Genomic DNA, 20390 nt, shown 5'->3' on the forward strand with positions numbered 1-20390 from the left:
CTTTGCAATGTCCGTTTTGCTTCTTTCCATCCTATTGGCCTCTTGTATAATTTTTAGTTTAATTTCCAGGCTTAATTCTATCCGTCTACGTTTTGTCGCCATAACCCTGCTAGATAAGATTTAATATAAACAAATTTTAAATTAATTTAAAGTCACAAGTTCCGAAAAAGACGTCAGCTCAGATAAAATGGCACAAAAATTAGATTGCTGTATACGATAGCAAGACTCTTTGAACTGGGGTAACAGTTACAACTGACCTTATTCCCGTGGAGAGCGTGGGAGTGCATGTAAACAACTTAGAAAACTTTTTATTCTTTTGTTAATTTAACAACTCATCCTTCAGAAAGATGTTTTTCAGAGTGCACTTGACGTTGTAGCTACCATAAACTGCTTTTATTTACACAAAACTAATTTCTAACAAGTCAGTGCCATCCTTCGGGAAGTAGGGATCCAGGTGGCCGTGGGCAATAATGGGATCGCTCTGCCAAGATTTGTATTAAATATACAAAATGACAATATTTATTTCTCATGGGGTAAAAAAGAACTTTGTAATACATATTAACCGAATTTTGTAATAAACAAATATATTTACATAGAAAAGCCTATCCTTTCGTAGGGGAATGGTATGTGCTTCATATAAACGAGTACTTTGTATAAACCGAGTTTGTATTAACGAGATTTTACTGTATACACATAACTTGAATAATATGGTGAGGAGAAAATTAAATTTTAAAGAAATACCGAAAACAACACTTTTAAAAGGGTTATGAAACATGAGAATTTAAACTTATACAAGTAATTTAAACTTGAATCAAGAGAATATATGCTCCTGAGATTGAAAACCAACATAGGTCAGAAATGAATGTTTTAACAAAAAATGTTAAAAAGACAAAAATCCTAATTTCAACACTGTCTTAATTCCTTCAGCTGTCACCAGTTTATGTTCGAATGCTCTGTTATGCATATGCAATTTCTCAGTACGTGTAAATTTTTTTCCTGTGAAATTATATCGAACACAATTTTACAGCTCGTGACTTCCAGACTTCATGTGGCCCCTGGGTTCTTTTTTTTCAGCCAGCAGAATGTTTGACCAGTAAGCTAATTGTTGCTTATCTGCTCAATCAAATGTATATATATCATGCGTAATGATTTTTTTCCCCTCAAAGTACTGCTGTCTAAATTCATTTAAAATCTGTTTTGAATTTAGATAAATTTAAATCCAAATAGATTTTAGTATTTTTATTTGTTTTCTAATAGTACATGTAGCAAGTAGCATATATTTTTGTTAAAGTTTATTTTGTATCTAAAAATGTTATGTATCAACATTCTACACCCAAGTAAAGTAATTCTGAAATAATAAGATTAGATTTTATACCTGTATAATAATTTACTCGTGCATTTTTTATTTTTTTATTTATGCCCAGGTAGTGGTATCATGTTGTATCTCCTCTTGCAATATATCTTCTAGGAATTTTTTATATTTATCCTACATGTCTGAATGGTATGTCATAGAATATTTTAAAAATACTAATGTTGGTATTTTCAACATATTCAAAAATTGTCTTCTGCTTGAATATTAAAAAGCAAACAAACAAACTAACTTGTAATAATGAAATACTGGTAATCACATTTTGAAGTAACAGCCTCACATCAGCCTTTGTTGTACAGATGCTTATGATTGAACACTAATTCTTAATATTTCAAAGCATGCTGGTCTATGTATAAAGTACAGAAAAAAAGTTAAAGAATACCACTACTGTGAATTTTAGTATTCTTTCACTATAGTTTGACTTCCAATATGTGACATTGTATTAGAATTGTAGAAGTATGTACAAAGATATAAAATCTCTTACTGTTGGGTGTACAAAGTACACTGTACATTCACCCATGTAAACAGTTGTCAGAACAGCCAGTTTTTAAATAAATAAATAAATAATTAAAATGTTAAAAAAAGGACTAACAAAAGATATATTGAATGAAGTGCACAGTCCTCTGCATGCCTGTCCATGCAATCTGGTATATAAGGTCATTGCTAGTGTGTATGTTATATTGTTGAAATTAAAAAATAAGATGATTTGTAATTGTACCCCTCCCTTACAAATGTTAAAATAATGAAATACATTTAAAAGTGTACAATTATAAACAATTTTATTCCAAGAAGAGTGCACAGTTTACAAAGTATGGCACTTGTTTTGTGGGATATTTATTTATTTTTGGTAATATCTTACATATACCATTTACAGGCAACCCCCGTATAACACGGTACTTCTACAACATGGTTTCGCTCTAACACGATTGATAAATTGCAGCAATCCTCACACAACACGATATAACACGGTTAGAGAATTGCGGGAAACCTCACATAACTCTGTATTTTTCAGCTTTTGTGCTGGGAAATTTTTATTTTTCAATGTTTCCATTCTTTTTTGTGAATCCTTGCCATTCACTCGCTAGTCATTATCGCCTTTGTGATATTTTTCTAAAGCACATCTCTAGAGGTCACTACCATAAAACAAAAAGCATTTGCAGTTTCTGGTTTATTGGTCTTTCTGTTAGTGCAATCAGTTATAATCGGGTAGTAAACTCGATCTTATTGCATTTGCAATAGTTCCAATATCTGAAATTCTGTGGGGTTTCACTTTACTATGGTGAAATATGTTTCCCCTTTCATGAAATATTCAATCATATAAAAAACATAAATAAATTTTCAGAAACTCATTGCTCCATATCTCACTTCTGCATATCGTGTTTGTTGCAACTTGTGCAAGCCATGTTCTTTGTTATTAAACATTGAATTAATGTTCCTACCACCTAATATGACTTCTTTAATTGAGCCATTAGATCAAGGCATTATATCTACCTTTAAAACTCATTACATCAGAAAATCATTACAATCAATTTTGGAAAAAATTGATTCCGAATCTATTGAAGTGATGGAAGCATGGAATCATTTTTCAATTGTGGACTGCATTGGAATCATATCTTTATCACTCAAAGAAGTAAAATTGTCAACATTAAATGCGTGTTGGAAAAATATATGGCCAGAGTTAGTTCATTCAGGAATGGTTGAACTGGTGCAATAGCAGAACTTGATAAGTCGGTAGGAGGGGAAGGTTTTGATGATATGATTACTGAAGACGTTCAAGAATTACTGGTAGAAAAAGAGGCTGGAGAAGTGTAAATGGCATCGGAGGTAAAACAAATAGTCAGAGGATGATAGCACAGATAAAAATTCTGAAGTTCCAAATTTTATACTAAAAACCTTACGGGAAGGTATAAACTCAGCTGAGCAATTAGAATCTTATTTTTTTAATGCAGATCCTTCTACTGAAAAGAGCACAAATTTAAAAGGGAGCTTCAAAAATATTAGCTCCATACTAAGAAATTTACAAAGATCTATCAAACAAAAGCAAACAAACCCAGATTACTGATTTTTTAAAGAGGGCAAAAGATACATAAAATCTAGATGCTACAGAAGAAAGTTCAGAAGGCAATATTCTGCAACAGACAAAATGTTCTCTTTTGATTGTGCTTATCAGCGATGAAGAGGAAGAAAATTAAATGAATGTACATTATCTGACATATATGTATCACGGTTTGTAAGGTAAGACATTTGTTTAGTTATTACTATTTAAATTACTACGATTATAAAAATAAAGTTAAAATATTTAGTTATTACTATTATAAAAATTAAGTTTACGATAGTTATAAAAAAAATGGTGTATTTTTGTTAGCTTTTGGAACGTAACCTCCCTTTTTGTACTGGATCTTAGTCCCATATAATGCAGTTTCACACTACATGAGATTTTGTAGAAACCAAACTACCGTGTTATACAAGGGTTACCTGTAAATAACTTGAAGTGCATGACAAGTGAATGTGGAGTAAATTCCATTTCATGAGTGAAATGGAATTTACTCCACATTTATGACATGGATGCAGCCAAGTAAGTTTTGGGCTATGTAAATTTTGTGCTAAACAATGCTTTGTACTTGTCGAAAACACACAACTACCTTCTTTAATGCTAACATCATGCATGTAAAAGAACAAGGTGAGCTGCTATGTGATGGAGAGGGCGCTGAGTGTAATTTCAAGTGGATGCAGTGAAATTCAAGCTCCAAGAAATATGTGTTCTTTTGCCATTTTATTTATTAGATTGTCACATAGAATTTTTATAATAGTAATAACTAAATATTTTAACTTTATTTTTATAATCATAGTAACTTAAATAGTAATAACTAAACAAACATCTTATACATTATATCGTACTTTATAAGTAGCTTTATAGACCTAGTTATGGTTGTTATTTTTATTTTTTAATTTAGATAGAGATTTTGTAGGTTACTACTTAATATATGTAAAACTGTTGTTTTGTTCGAATTTTGCTGCCATTGTTATAGTATAGAGTGAGTGGTAAAGAATTGAAATTTTTAATTGTGGTAAATAGGTAGCTAACATACAACTAGATAGCACTGCATTTAGAAAGCTGTTGATCATTGATTAATCTTATTAATTTTCACTGTATTCAATCAGATATGCCCCAGACTAGAGCAGCAAAGCAACAAGCACAAAGTAGCATGAGTGCTATGGCCCGGGGGAGAACCAATGGGGGGGGTCTCCAACACATCACAGCTTCAAAAAATGTGTGACTTGTGAAATGTTTGCAAATCATTCTGAAACAGGACATGATCTAGCCAAGGAGAATGTCTTTGTGTGTGCTAGGTGCAGAGAGTGTCAAGAAATTAGGCATCAACTCAGTGTTCTGATGGGTGCCTATGAGAGTTTGATGAGCCGGGTAGTTGCTCTCGAAGGTATTAAAGTGGGGGACCCATCAAGCTCTCAGCTGCCCAACTCAACGCCAGAACTCCCTCTTGTGCATCAGTCTACACAGCAGCAACCTTCAAGGCAGAATGTGCAGTCCCTCAGGAGAAAGTTATTATCGGTGACTCCATTGTCAGGGAGACAGGTAATATATTGTGTAAAAAGGATAGGTGAGGTGGAATAGGAACAGAGTATGTCTGCCAGGAGCTAAAGTTGATGATGTAGAGCACATATCTTTTAAGGGCACAAAGGGTGATACTGTTGTACACGTTGGCACTAATGACATTAAGAATAGGAGATATGCAGACTTACTTAACAAGCATAGGTCAATGTTGAAAAAGAGTCGTGAGTTAGGGTTGATGAGAGCTTTGTCAATCAGTTCAGCCCTGGAGAGATTGTGCAAGGCTTATGGGGTAGAATTTTTTTCACCGTAGTCTGTCCTTGTTAACAGGAGAGACTGCTTCTAAGGGATGGGATACAATTAAATAGAAGGGCTGCAGGAATATTTGCTGATGCTATCGAGTCAGTGTTAGGTGGATCGGAAAACTGATAACTTCGGGGGATTCACAGAATTAAAGATTAACAGTAGTCACAGGCAGAGGTGCAAGTGATTCATGCACTGCTTTGTTAGATTAGAGGGTGGGGTGCTGGGGTTTTCAGGGACTCGTGGGAGTCATCACGGAACAAATAAATACATGGGCTGTGTTAGGGTAACTAAGAATAAGAATAGGTGCATATATACTTGCAAGTACACCAATGCTAAGAGTATAGTAAATAAATTTGATGAATTTGAAGTGTTAGTCAAAACATCAAAGGCGAATACTGTTGGGATATCAGAGATGTGGTGTCACACAGATATAAGCAGTGCAGAATTGGAATTTGAAGAGTACAATGTGTACGGAATGGATAGACAGGATAGGAAGGGAGGAAGGGTTATGCTGTTAGTTAAGAAACAAAGTCTAAGGAAGTGCATCCAGTTGGCATAGATGAGCAGTGCAATGTTGAGTCATTTTGGTGTGATGTAAGCACTGGGAAATAAAAAAATGAGGGTAGCAGTGTGTTGTAGGCCTAATGACTCTGATGAGTACAAGGAACAACTGTACAGAGAAATATGGGCCAGTAAATCAGATTGTCTAATAATGGGAGATTTTAACTTTTCAGATATTGACTGGAACTTGTGGGTTGGTCACTCACATTCTAACAAGGCTTTTGTGGATTTATTGGATCTGGTTATCAGCACAGATTATTCATGCAATAAGAATTTGCAGATAAAGGAACCACTAGGTGGCAATAACAGCATACCGATGTGAGATTTACTTAAAGATATTACTACCATCAGGGATAAAGGGACTGGTTTCTGCTTCTGTAAAGGTGACTAAAGTGGTCTCAGACTGTTTTTAAATTGTATATAGGAGGCCCAACTGATGATGTTATTGGCAGCAAATTCTAAATGGGAAGCATTTAAGGACGTAATCGTGGAACCTACTAGGCTTTTTGTACCGATTAAGAAATACTGTTCCAAGTTTAGGCCTAAATGGATGTCAGATGAACTAATGAGACTTGTGGCAGAGAAGAAATATGCATGGGATGCATATAAATTATAAGGCAACACGGAAGCCTTGATTACAGACTAGCTTATATAAGCTAGTCTGTAATCAAGTCACAAAGGAGGTTATGCAAGTGAAGGCAGATTACAAGAAATCTTTGGCAAAGGATGTTAAGAAAAAACAGCAAGAACTTCTTTTGTTATATAAACTTTAGAAGGAAAGTGATGAATCAGATTGGTCCAATGGATATAGATGGTTTGACCGTTGATGATCCTGCTCAGATAGCTGTCAATATGAATAAGTATTTTGCATCTACATTCCCACATGAGGAGTTATTAAGGGAGTAAAGGTGCCTCTGTAGCTAGGTGGGCAGGAGCAGCAGTGTGTAGCGCACGCTTCTTGATTAGACCGGGGTTTGAGCCCCTGACCACCAAATACGGAGGATGCGGAAAGGTCAGTGAATGACCACCGCATATCTCCCCCGGAGCAATATGGCCTTAGTTGCTAATGCTCCTAAAAACCAAACAACAACAACAACAAGGGAGTAAAATGCCACAAGTTTATCAGACTGTAACAGGGTGCTTAATGATTTTGTAATAACTGAGAGCAAAGTGGAGGAGAAATTGTTGAAGTTAAACATAAGAAAGGCACCCAGGGTGGATGGGATCTATCCAGTTATATTAAAGGAGGCAGCAAAGGAAGTAAGCAAACCCTTAGCCATAATTATGAGAGCTTCCTTGGACTCAAGGGAAGTCCCCATGGACTGGAGATGTGCAAATCTATCCCAAGTTCACAAAGGGGGATCTAAGAGTGACACGAGTAATTACGGACCAGTTAATTGACCTTTTGTTCACAGGGAAAATAACGGAGTCACTGGTTAAAGATACATTGTAAGATCATCTAGACAAGACTGCATTAATAATTCAGACACAGCATGGGTTTGTTAAGGGAAAGTCTTGTCTGACAAATTTGTGATGTGGCTACAAAGAAACTGGATGCAAAAAATAATTTTTATACTATATACAGGTAACCCTCCTATAACACAGTAGTTAGGTTCGTATAAAATCTTGTGTAGTATGAAACCATGTTATACAGTTTTGCACTACACGAACCAGTACAAAAAGTGGTGTTACGTTCCAAAAGCTAACAAATATACACCCATTTTTTTATAACTATTGGAAACATAATATTTATTAAAATAGTCATAACTGAACAAACTGTGATACATATACATCAGATAATGTATGTTCATCTAATTTTCTTCCTCTTCATTGCTGCTAAGCAGAATCAAACGAGAATGTTTTCTCTGTTGCAGCGCTAGATTTTGTGTATCTTGTGCTCTCTTTAAAAAATCAGCAATGTGAATTTGTTTGCTTTTGCTTGATAGATCTTCGTAAATTGCATGGTATGGAGCTAAGCGTTTTGGAAGCTCCCCTTTGAACTTTGTGCTCGTTTCAGTTGAAGGATCTGCATTAAAAGAATAAGATTCTAATTGCTTGGCTAAATTTATGCCCTCCCGTATGGTATTTAGTGTAATATTTGGAACTCATCATCTGTGTATCCTGGTTCTTTATTTCCTTTGTATGTTAGACAAAAGTGGTGGTTTTTTTTTTTTTTTTGCCACCTCTAATACCAAAATTTAGTTTTCTTTGATGAACACTTTGTTTTGTATCAACTGAGAGTAAAAGAGCTAAATAAAAAAATATAAACACTGCTTCCACTTGCAAAGTAAATGCCTTGGCCTATTATTGTTGTTGAGCATTTTTGTTGTTTTGGGCAATAATCTCTTAATTTAGAAACACAGTACTTTCTTAAGAAGTAACTTTTAATAGATATATAATGGGAGGATCCATACAAATTCAGCTTTTTTTCATGTCTTTGTGCTAGTGTGTTAGTATTAGAATGGCCAGATGATTCAAGGATGATGTAATCTTTATTTAATATATAAATCGCCTTTTATTTTCAATATATAGTGCAGCATTTTATCAAAATAAAAATTAAGTGCAGTTTTTGCCAGAATTGAGTTTGTACTGTACTTATTTGTTTAAATTATGTACTGTACTTATTTGTTTAAATTATGTACTGTATTTAATTATTTTTCTGATTTACTATCAGGAGAAGCATTTTCTGTGTGATACAGAGCTAGCAGATCAATGCAGACCCCTCACCTCTCCTCTAGATTAAAATGATTATTGTTAAGTAACACTGAATAAAAACTCAAATTATTATTATTTTATTTGTGACCTTGTAAATTTTTTCTTCCTTATTTCACGAAAGTTTTCTAAGCCAGGCCCAATGCTAGATTAACAAAAAAATAAATAAAATATAGTAGCAACACTAATACAAAATAAACTTCTACTGTATTTCATGCATTTGTACAATATGTATAAACATATAAATTGTGAAATACTTTCACTCATTCTTGTTCATGAGATCAAACGCAGGTAAATTAAGAGATTATTGTATTGTGTATTCTTAATATTTCCAGTAGCTTCATATGGTTTGGTGAAGTTATTGGAAGTACATTGAAAGTTGTGATGCAGTAATGCTGCTATGCACAAAGAAAAAATTTCTTTTTTGATACTGAAATGTGTAAAAACCTCCATTTATTTCAATTGATGGGATTAGAATTCTATTATTTTTTTTACCTAGTAATAAACCCCGATTGGCTAAAAGAAGGCCAAATCTGCTTGGGCGGTGGCACATATTGCTTCAGTCCAAGTGCACACTGTCTCTTTCAGTAGTCAGTTTTTTAGTGTTGGATCTATAAAATATATTAGGATTTATCAAAGATATTTAAAATCTAAAAAATTTTAATACAAGATATGAGGCTGTCCTAGATAAGTAACATAATATAATAGAAAATACTAGTACCTGTGACACTGTGAGTGATACTAATATTACTGATAATGGAAAAGGTATGAAAATCTCTATAAAAATTTACCAATGGGTATTTAAAGTAAACTACAGCCCTTGTACATTACCGTTGAATCTCCAGTTCAAAATGTTAGTGATGTAAACCTCAATTTTTTTTTGATTTTTCATTTAAAACATATCTATGTGTGTTTTGTGATTAGAACTTTAGTTCTTTATTTTTTATAATGCAACTTTAACAATAATCAATTTAGGGCTTATTGCACAGACAGAACCCTGCTGTAGGAGCAGCACTTCTTCCAACTCCAGATCGAGATCAACAACCTGTTTCTGTGCCGCCTGCCTCTGCTCCTATGCCAATCCCTGCACCTCCTCCAGTTCCAGCTCCAATTGCAAATGCTGCTCCTGTCCCTATTCCTCCTGTTTCTTCTCAAATACCAAATAATGTGGTAAGTGTTAAATATATTTAAATAAGATGATTAAAGAGGCCTATGCGCTCCAGATTCACTACTATTAAAATTAAAATTACAGTTGCTCAGAGCGAAACGGATACAAAAATATAGATTGTAACAGGTTTAATAAGAAATATACATATATTAGATTAGATACATAAAGCTTTCGGTTATCTAGTTAATCTTCTTCAGTTGATATGAAATGACAGTTGGAATGGAGGCGTGTTCTGCCAATCTGGTACGTGAAGCACGTGGCTAATTGTTTGAGGTTGAAGCCTGTGGTTGTGATGTATGTGGACGTGGCCAGTGCTTGTCAATGGACAGGATCATTGCTTCAGTGATAGGGTGGACTTGACAACCACTGTTCCTGTTCACTGAGGTATTGGAGCATTTGATGTTTAACGATTCCAACCAGGCGCGGCGCAGATAATGGCGGGACTTATCCACAATCACGACATCGCTGTGTAGGTCAATGTCGTGGTGGGTTGCCCAGACGTGCTTAGCAATAGCTGAGTACTCCACATCCGCTAAGTGGATCGCTCTTTTATGTTCGGAAAGGGGTTTTTCGAGACGTCTCCCAGTTTCCCCGAAGTAGCAGCTAGTGCAGTCACGGCAAGAGATGCGGTAGACCAATCTGCTTTGTAGTAGGGTGGGGACAGGTGTTTTCACTTTGGAGATGAGGGATTGTAATTTCCTGCCTGGGAGTTGCACGCACTTTATCCCATGTGATTTTAAGATTCTACAGACAAATGCTCCAATACCTCAGTGAACAGGAACAGTGGTTGTCAAGTCCACCCTATCACCGAAACAACAATCCTGTCCATTGAAAAGCGCTGGCCACGTCCACATACATCACAACCACAGGCTTCAACCTCAAACAATTAGCCACACGCTTCACATACCAGATTGGCAGTACACGCCTCCATTCTAACTGTCATTTCATATCAACTGAAGAAGGTTAACCAGATAACCGAAAGCTTTATGTATCTAATCTAATATATGTATATTTCTTATTAAACCTGTTACAATCTATATTTTTGTATCCGTTTCGCTCTGAGCAACTGTAATTTTAATTTTAATTTTAGTAGTAATGAATCCGGCGCGCATAGGCCTCTTTAATCATATTCGGACTGTTCTTGGCCAACCAACATACGATATGGTCGTGAAGCTGCAAAAGGATTTCATCTTTATAGCCCGTGGCAAACAACATCTCAGATTTGCTCACAGGTGCAAATTAAACAGACTTATGCCGAAAGGATTTCTTTAGAAACCACCGTTTTCTAACGAATGCATGCTACGTGCCTGTCAGAACTTCAGCTACAAGACCCTGAGCATATGGATTGGCTGCCTTCATTGAGACTTGCAATATGCTTCGACGAACAAAGCAGCCCTGCTGGTCGAACTTAGGAGTCTAGTTCCCGATCCTGTTTACACCAATTTAATCCATACCTTGTGCTACCAAGCCGTCAGAGAATCTGAACGCTATTGTGCACGTCAAAAACGTAAGTTCAATGCTTTGATTAATGAATCCCGTCAATTTCATCATCGGCATAATACCCCTTCCGTAGGTTGCACAGATTTTGTATTGAACCTGAGCAACAAGCAATTATCTACAGAACAAATAGACCTATTGACTCTGGGTATGAAATTTGCTGTTCTCCCAAGAAACCCACCGATCACTGATAGTGCCTTAGGCGTAGAAGTGTGTTTAACTTGCTCTCCTGAAGATGTGGAAAATGCAATTTGCCTAAAAACTGCAGCAGTTCTACACCATGCTCGCCCCGCTTCTTCCAATCTCAGTCACAAACAAATTTCGCCCTTAAGACACTAAAACGGAATTCATCCATCGTCATCCTACTAGCGGACAAAGGACGTCGAACAGTCGTAATGAACCGCGCAGATTACGAGACAAAAGCCTTGCTGCTCTTGCGGTACACTTCTATTTACAAGCCCTTAACCGTTCCCCCCCATCAAAGCCTTGGAACGATGGGAGTCAAGAGTGAACATCCTTGTCAACAGCTGGCTCAAACAAAAGAAAATAACAGAATCAACACGTAATCTCCTCCGGCTGCCAGATCCCACGATTTTACGGACTACCAAAAGTACACAAAAAAGGCACACCACTAAGACCCATTGTATCCTGTTGTGGCTCACCGAGTTACGAATTATCTAAGTTTGTCTTGAGGCTCCTTTCTCCCCTAGTAGGCAAGACCACCAACACCGTCTCCAACAGTAGTGAGTTCATAGAAAGGATCCGTACAATATCCATCTCACAAGATCAGGTTATGGCATCGTTTGATGTAATTTCACTTTTTACCTCCATCCCTGTAGAACTTGCCATCATGTGTGCAAAACAACTCTTAGATAGTGACGAAACCCTTGGCAGCAGAACCAAACTAACACCAGACGATATCTCCACTGCCCTCAGACTGTGCTTAACAGCCGGTGCAATCATGTTTAACGACTCCATTTACCAGCAGGTACATGGCACAGCCATGGGTTCCCCAGTTAGTTCGGTCACGGCAAACATCACGATGGAGGAGTTAGAGGGTCGTGCATTTACAGACGTACCAGATCCAGTTGCCTTTTGGTGTCGCTATGTGGATGATGTGTTCGTAGTTATCCCCAGAAATTCAGGTGACTGAATCTTAGCCCACCTCAACTCTCTGTCACCTTTCATAAAATTCACGATCGAGCTAGAGTCGAACAACACCATACCACACTTAGATACCTTTTTCCGGCGCGAGGGCACATGCTTGAAGACAACAGTCCATCGTAAACCTATGTGTGCTGGCTAATTTACCAACTTCCAGTCAACACACGCGCGTAGCCATCTTCTTGCCACTGCACGAACCTTACTAACTCGCACCTGGACACACTCTAGCTCTGTAAATAAGAGGCGCGCAGAAATCGCTAAAGTCAAGGCAGACCTTACGAGGTGTGGCTATCCCATCAGTACCCTTGATAGGCACGCGACCACGTAGCGACCAACAGAAACATCCAAGGTGGTGACTCACCCACGAGCGCCTTTATCCCATACTACCCAAACCTATCACAACAGGTCTGTAGAATATTAAAATCACATGGGATGAAGTGCGTGCAACTCCCAGGCAGGAAATTACGATCCCTCATCTCCAAAGTGAAAACAACTGTCCCCACCCTACTACAAAGCGGATTGGTCTACCGCATCTCTTGCCGTGACTGCACTAGCTGCTACTTCAGGGAAACTGGGAGACGTCTCGAAAAACGCCTTTCCGAACACAAAAGAGCGATCTGCTTAGCGGATGTGGAGCACTCAGCTATTGCTGAGCACGTCTGGGCAACCCACCACGACATTGACCCACACCGCGATGTCGTGATTGTGGATAAGTCCCGCCATTATCTGCGCCGCGCCTGGTTGGAATCGTTAAACATCAAATGCTCCAATACCTCAGTGAACAGGAACAGTGGTTGTCAAGTCCACCCTATCACTGAAGCAATGATCCTGTCCATTGACAAGCACTGGCCACGTCCACATACATCACAACCACAGGCTTCAACCTCAAACAATTAGCCACTCGCTTCACGTACCAGATTGGCAGTACACGCCTCCATTCCAACTGTCATTTCATATCAACTGAAGAAGGTTAACTAGATAACCGAAAGCTTTATGTATCTAATCTAATATATGTATATTTCTTATTAAACCTGTTACAATCTATATTTTTGTATCCGTTTTGCTCTGAGCAACTATAATTTTAATTTTAATTTTAGTAATATTTAAATAAGTTTTAAATATACAGTAAGACCCCCGTATCCACGAGGGATACGTTCCAAGGCCTACCGTGGATGGCTGAAACCACAGATATAAGCAAACACCTACTGACCCCATATATAATGTGATTTTCTTGTACATACATATGTATAATAAAGTTTAATTGATAAATGAAACACAGTAAGACATTACCAACATTAAATACAGTAATAATAAAGTACAGCAGACTCTCGATTTACTGGAATTGGAATAACCAGGACACTTCAAGATTCAAAATAAAAAAAAAATCAGTCAGAAATCATAAAATTTTTAGGTATAAACTAGAATAGGTATAAACATATATTTTGCAAGTCATAAATAAGTGTCATAAGAACTGGCGTTATTATTATTATTAGCCATATGGTGCAAGGAAGCCTGAGGCTTATGCTGCACCAGCCAAACACAATTCCCGAGTTACCCTGAGAGAGAGAGAGAGAGAGAGAGAGAGAGAGAGTGTCAGAAGTAGAAAGGAATCACCAAGAAAGAGAAGAATTATGATAATGAAATAATGATAATGATGATAATAAAATTGTCATCACTGGGAGATTTAGTGTACCTATTATCTTGCAACCCCTACTGTCTTCACACCTACCGTTCAAAACAAAAAAAAAGCGAGAGGCCAAATATTTAGTTTGATTTAGTGTGTCGTGTCAATTGTTGTGTTCCGTCGCACCGCAAAAGGAAAAATTTTGTTTCGTTATTTATGTCAGGGATGTTGGAATTTTTATTTTTTTTTCTATAGTAACTTTTTTTTTTAGAAAGCGCAAAAATGATAGGCAAATGCAAGAGTTGTGCTTTCAAATTAAACAAAAACTTGAAATTATTCAAAAGTTTGAAAATGGTGCATCCGTTAAATCTTTAAAGAACCATTATAATGTTGGTGACCAAACCATAGCCGACATTGTAAAAAATAAAGGGAAGCTATTCGATTTAAAATCGACATCATAAAAAATGAAAGGAAGCATCGTATTGAACATGTGAGTAGTACGTGTTAAGTGTTTTTTGTTTTTTTTCCATGGATAATTAAATCAACGGATACGGGGACACAACTGTATATATATATAAAAAAAAAACGCTTGTGTACTTTGTATGCATGAAAGGTGTTTTATGTGAAAACATCTTTTGACGAAAATCGGAACCATTTTAAAATCAAACAGCTAGAACCAAAGTTATGAACGATGTAATGTTTTATGCTCATGCCCACTGCTTACTCAGGCGCCTCCGTAGCCAGGTCGGCAGGAGCAGCAGTGCGTAGCACACGCTTCTTGATTAGACCGGGGTTCGAGCTTGTGACCACCAAATACGGAGGATGCAGAAAGGTCAGGGAATGAACACCGCATATCCCCGGAGCAATATGGCCTTAGTTGCTAATGCTCCTAAAAACCAAATAACAAACAAACTACTTAATCAAATGAATCAACTTTTGGAAGAGGTTAGTGAAATCCAAGCCAATAGCCCAATTTCCCATTTGATTGTAGCTGTTTGTTGAATAGTATGACATTACAATCATACTTCCTGAAGTTGCTACTGCAGGAAATATGATTGCAACAATACAAGTATTTGTATAGTTGCAATCCGCATTTTCATTACATTCCATTGTTAGGTTCTGCTCTAGATGTTTTCACATCAATAATTTTCTGATTAGTGAAAGCGACTGAATGCCACATTGCTATAGCTGAGTGTTGAATGATGCCGAAGTCAAATGCAGAGCATTGTCGAGAGTATTGAGCAAGCGAACCTAAGAATATAAAGATGGAGGTAGCAGTGAGTGTGCAAGAATGACAAAGGCCATCGAGATTGCATAAAAGACAAACAGAAAATCAAGTGTTGGATATAGCAGTGTCTTCAACCAGCAATGCTGCTCCATCTAACAATGATGTACCTGAATTGACTATTACTTATGTATAACGGAATATTTCTCCAGTTGCGGAGCAGATGAGTTTAAATGATCAAACTCCTTTTCCTTACACTGACTACTATTTACATAAGAATGTGTATTTGAGAGTTTGAAAGGATATTTATGAAAAATGATTTCTGTTCTGTATGCTGCATTTGCGATCGTGTATGGTTGGAAAATGACGCAATGAAACCAGCTGCTAAAGATACACCATTGATACACACTGCATTTCCTGATGTTGACATCGGGAAATGCAGTGTGTGTAATAGCTGTAGAGGATCACTTAAGAACAACACCATTCTAGTGCTATATAAGTCGAACGGCTTTGTCTACCCTAAAGCGACATACAGGATATAATTGACTTCATTCGTTTTGCTTTGTTGTTATACTCGTACCAGCATACCCACGATCATGAGCGGCGATTTCAATGTTAACTTCGGATTGGAAGAAATTAAACCGTTAATTACTTTCCTGCAAGAAACATTCGATCTAATTGTCAACACTAATCCCTCAAATTCAACTACAAGATCGGGTACCTCAAATGATGTTGTTTTCCAGAGACATTTAGATACGTTGCAATTGCAAGTATACATCTCTTACTTTAGTTATCATAAATCTCTTGTATCTTGTCTTCCAGCTGAAATTATGGAAATTTGTGAATGATCAATAAAATATTTACAGTACAAAGGCTCTTTTATTTCGTAACCAATGTATACAAATCAAAATACCTAAAAGAAACGCGAAGATTAGTAACATTTACAGAAATGACTTCATATGCATCATTACCATCTCGCATTTTCGTTACCACATTACTTCAGTCTGCTACTTACTCTATTGAATCAATATTAGTGACTGAGTTAGTATCATTTAGGAAGTGACGTAATTTGCATCATTTCTGCATCACATTTTGGTGACAAATTGGTTTTACTTCAGTCCAAAATTTAATAGGTGCCGCCAAAGATGTTTTCACATCAAAAATAAATAACTGCTTTAGCTGAAGGTAATCCACAATAAACATTTCATCAACTATGTAATAAATCCCAAACTTGCTCTGTAAACTAGTATTATTAGTTTTACTTAGAAAACAGAAAGCTCTGCTTTCCAGCTGAGACTGCTAGAAGACAGTACTAATATCAGAAATACTGTAATAACTGTGTAATATATCAAGTCCAAACTCACTCTATAAACTGATTTAGAAAGCTCAATTTTGATTGAATTAATAATATTAGTCTTATAATTACTTGTATATCTAACTAATTTAACTAATAACTGAATTAATATATTTAACTAAATTACTTAGGGATGTTCCTGAATTACACCAACAATATTATTGGGTTAGTTTTGCATACTAGAACAAGTTAAAAAGCTCTTGCAAACATGTATCCAGAAATTTTTCCTTTTGAGGTGGAGCTTTCTTTTGTGTTTAAAAAGTGATGGGAAAAAAGTGCTTTTAAAAATATAAAAAACACAATCAAAGCCTGCCTAAATTATTGGAGGATAATTCCTCTGAGTATCCCTTTGAACATGCAATTCCGGTATGATTGTGACCCCCTGCCCATTTCAACCTGGTGGTGCATAATCATCTGCTTGGAATGCACTATACAAAGATAAATAAATGAATACAGGCATCCCTCGGTTAACGTTACCTCTGATAATGAAGTCCGCAATTTCAAGCCCCATTTAACATAAAAAAAATATTCCAATTTAAGGCCAACGCACGACAATCATCAGATTGGTGACTGACGGCGACTCGTTATGTACTCCCGAGCTGTTGGTGTGTCTGTTATAAGTTTTGCACTTTATTCGCCTAATTTAGTTGTTATTTACACTTCATAGGGTGTGTTTCAGTGTGGTGCATTGCAATGATCCGTATCTGTCAGTTTTCGTGGTATGCCAGATCGTGATTTTTAACTGTCCTCCATTTCCTTTACATGATTGACGTTGTTTCAGTGTGGCGCATTGCAATAATCGACGTAGGTTCTTTGATAGCATTACATAACGTAGATTTTGTAAATTTTAATAGAAATATTTTTGTTTTAGTTAATTAAAATGTCAGAATCAAAGAAAAGAAAAGCAGTTTCTTTGGAAACTAAACTAAATATCATACGATGTGTTGAAAGCGACGAAAGAAAATCCGATGTGGCACATTCTTTAGGATTAGCGCAGTCAACTTTAACAACCATACTAAGTCAATCAGAAAAAATAAAACTGTCTGCTCGGAATTGTACAGATGTTAGAGCAGCAAAATTAACTCGCTTAAGGAATCCAATTTTAGAAAAAATGGAGAAAATGTTAAGTTTGTGGATAGATGATATGTCATAACGTCATATGCCTTTAAGTCAAACTGTGATTCAAGAAAAAGCATTATTTTTGTTTAATCACCTGAAATCTAAACAAACTGAAGAAATTACGGAAACCTTTGGGGCTTCTCGTGGTTGGTTCGAGAAATTTAAAAAACGGGCCAGAATTCATAGTGTAAAATTAACAGGAGAAGCTGCAAGTGCAGATGTTGAAGCTGGAAATAAGTTTCCAGAAAAACTAAAGGAAATAATTGAACGTGAAAATTTTCCACCAAATTTGGTGTTCAATGTTGACGAAAGCGGTTTGTTCTGGAAACGGCTACCAACAAAAAGCTTCATTTCTATTGAAGAAAAATTAGCTGCTGGGTTCAAAGCAGCCAAAGACCGTTTAACATTACTCTGGCGATTATTAATTAAAATTGTTATTAGTTTACCATTCAGAAAATCCGAGGGCGTTAAAAGGTAACATAAAAATGAATTTACCTGTAATATGGAAAGCAAATAGAAAAGTGTGTGTTACCAAGGAGTTATTTACTGATGGGTTTGTTAACCACTTTTGTCCTGAAGTAAAACGGTATTGTCAAAAAAACAACTTTGAAGAAAAAGCTCTTTTGTTGTTAGACAATGCTCCGGGACATCCTACTGATCTTAACATGTTGGACACATGCATTCCTGTCAAAGTTGTGTTTCTTCCAGCAAACACAACTTCCCTGATTCAACCATTGGATCAGGGAGTAATAGCATAATTTAAAGCTTATTATCTGCATCGAACATTAAGCAATTTAACTGAACTAGAGGATAAAGAGGAAATGATAGTTAAAACTTTTTGGAAAAACTACACCATTAAAAATGCAATTGAAAACATTGATAGTTCTTGGAAAGAAGTCACTAAGAAATGCTTAAATGGAGTTTGGCGCAAAATATGGCCAGAAGTTGTACTAGAAGAAGAAAATAACATCCAAGAAATTAGAAATGAAGTTATCCAGATGGCTCAATCAGTAGGTTTCGAAAATGTCGATGAAGAGGATGTTAGAAATATATTGAATGCAGAAATGATGGTTTTTCAGTGGAAGATTTAGAAAACCTTGTTAGCAATGAAGACAAAGAAAATGAAGATGAAGTTAAAGAAGTTCCTGCCAAAAAGTGTTAACAACCAAAGATTTAAAAAGGTGCTTAAATGACATTGAAAATATTTTAAATTTTTTAGTGAAAATGATCCTGATTTAGGAACAAGTGTTATTGTTAAGCGATCAGTGTTAAATGCAATAACTCCGTATAGGCAATTGTTAAATGAAAGAGAAAAAAAGCATAAACAATCAACTTTAGACTGATATTTTAAAAGGTGATTTCACTTTGTATGTAAGTTGACTGTTTATTTAATAAAACTTTTCTTTGTTCGAAAAAAAAGCTTTTCATTTTCTTTACGTAGGAACGTATCCCTATTCTGGCTATAGTATTTTTACCTCTGAAAACGAAGTTTCGCTTAACGAAGTAATTTCGTGGAACGCATCCTATTCGTTATTCGAGGTATGCCTGTATTTATTTATTTTTATATGGTACAAAGGCAGACCACCACCATAATAAAAAAAATTATTATTTTTTTATTTGAGAATGGTGGTCCTCTGCCATGCTAGCACAGCCCTGATCTGATTCCACTGGAATTTCTTTTTTATGGAACACCTTAAGATCCTAATGTATAAAAAACCTGTGGAATGCAAGGAAGACCGTCCCCCCCTTCTCTCTCTCTGCAATTATCTATGTAATAATTGCTTATGTCACTCTGTCTGGAATGCTTTTTGAACTTGAATAACTCAGACTATACAAGCTTTTGACCTGATTCCTTTTGCAATAGGTTTTATTTAGCAATAAAATTGAGAAAAGAATAAAAGTAAAAATTTCCTGTTTGATTTTCAAATCCCTAGAATTGATTTAGCTCCCAGTGAAACTAACTTGCCTTTTGTTTTGAAGAGAACACAGTTTCTTATCTTTTGTCACAATCACAATTGTGACAAAATTCATCACAATTAACAAATCTCAGGATCAGGCTTTCAACAAAAATGCTGTTTTTGTTCTTGGACAGCTTTATGTAGCAATTTTCAGATCCAGATAACTTTTGCGCAATACTTTTTTTAAAGGACTATATAGTCATATATGCAAAAAATTATCAAATTGTATTTTTACCCAAGTCTATCCCACTGACACCTTTGCTAGTAGCAAAGGGAGCTGAGGGAAAGGTGTTTTGAAGGAAAGATGTTTTGTAATTGGTATTAATCTTTACCTCTTCTCTGAAACAGTTTTGGTGAAATATTCACCACGGGTATTCTACTATGTAATAAACAACATAACACTTATTTTCATGTATTAATGTGCAGTTTGTATACAAAAATTTTGTATAAGAAATTTATTAAATTTCCCCACAGCACATGTTATCTTTCTCTTATTGATTAAGTTAATGCATTAACTGCCTATTCAAAAATTAAATGATTTCTCAACATTTTAAATGAGAATTTTTAAAATTTTGCAGTGTTAATAAGAGTATCTAATTGATTTTTCATTTTTAATACTGACTTGCATCGATATTTTGATCCCATTTGAATCAAAATGGACGTATTTTTGCCTTGCACTTTAAATTAAACAGGTTTTATTATATTTTTAATGACTAAAACTAACTGTTCAAATCACTTTAAGTTACCTTTTCAGCTACCTAA

At 35.9% G+C, this 20390-nt stretch overlaps 1 protein-coding gene across 2 annotated transcripts in view; it reads left to right on the plus strand.

Annotated features, from left to right (window-relative positions):
• The window catches only part of CstF64 (cleavage stimulation factor subunit 2 CstF64), a 183957-nt gene that overhangs the window by 97022 nt on the left and 66545 nt on the right, over positions 1 to 20390 (plus strand). For both annotated transcript variants that reach the window (XM_090375422.1, XM_090375428.1), the window contains exon 7: positions 9495 to 9689. In XM_090375422.1, the coding sequence (XP_090231548.1) occupies positions 9495 to 9689 (195 nt within the window). The remainder of the gene's footprint in view (positions 1 to 9494; positions 9690 to 20390) is intronic.

The sequence above is a fragment of the Mastigoproctus giganteus genome, chromosome 1 (assembly GCF_048544385.1).
Source record: "Mastigoproctus giganteus isolate SK-2022 chromosome 1, ASM4854438v1, whole genome shotgun sequence".
Lineage (NCBI taxonomy): Eukaryota > Metazoa > Arthropoda > Arachnida > Uropygi > Thelyphonidae > Mastigoproctus > Mastigoproctus giganteus.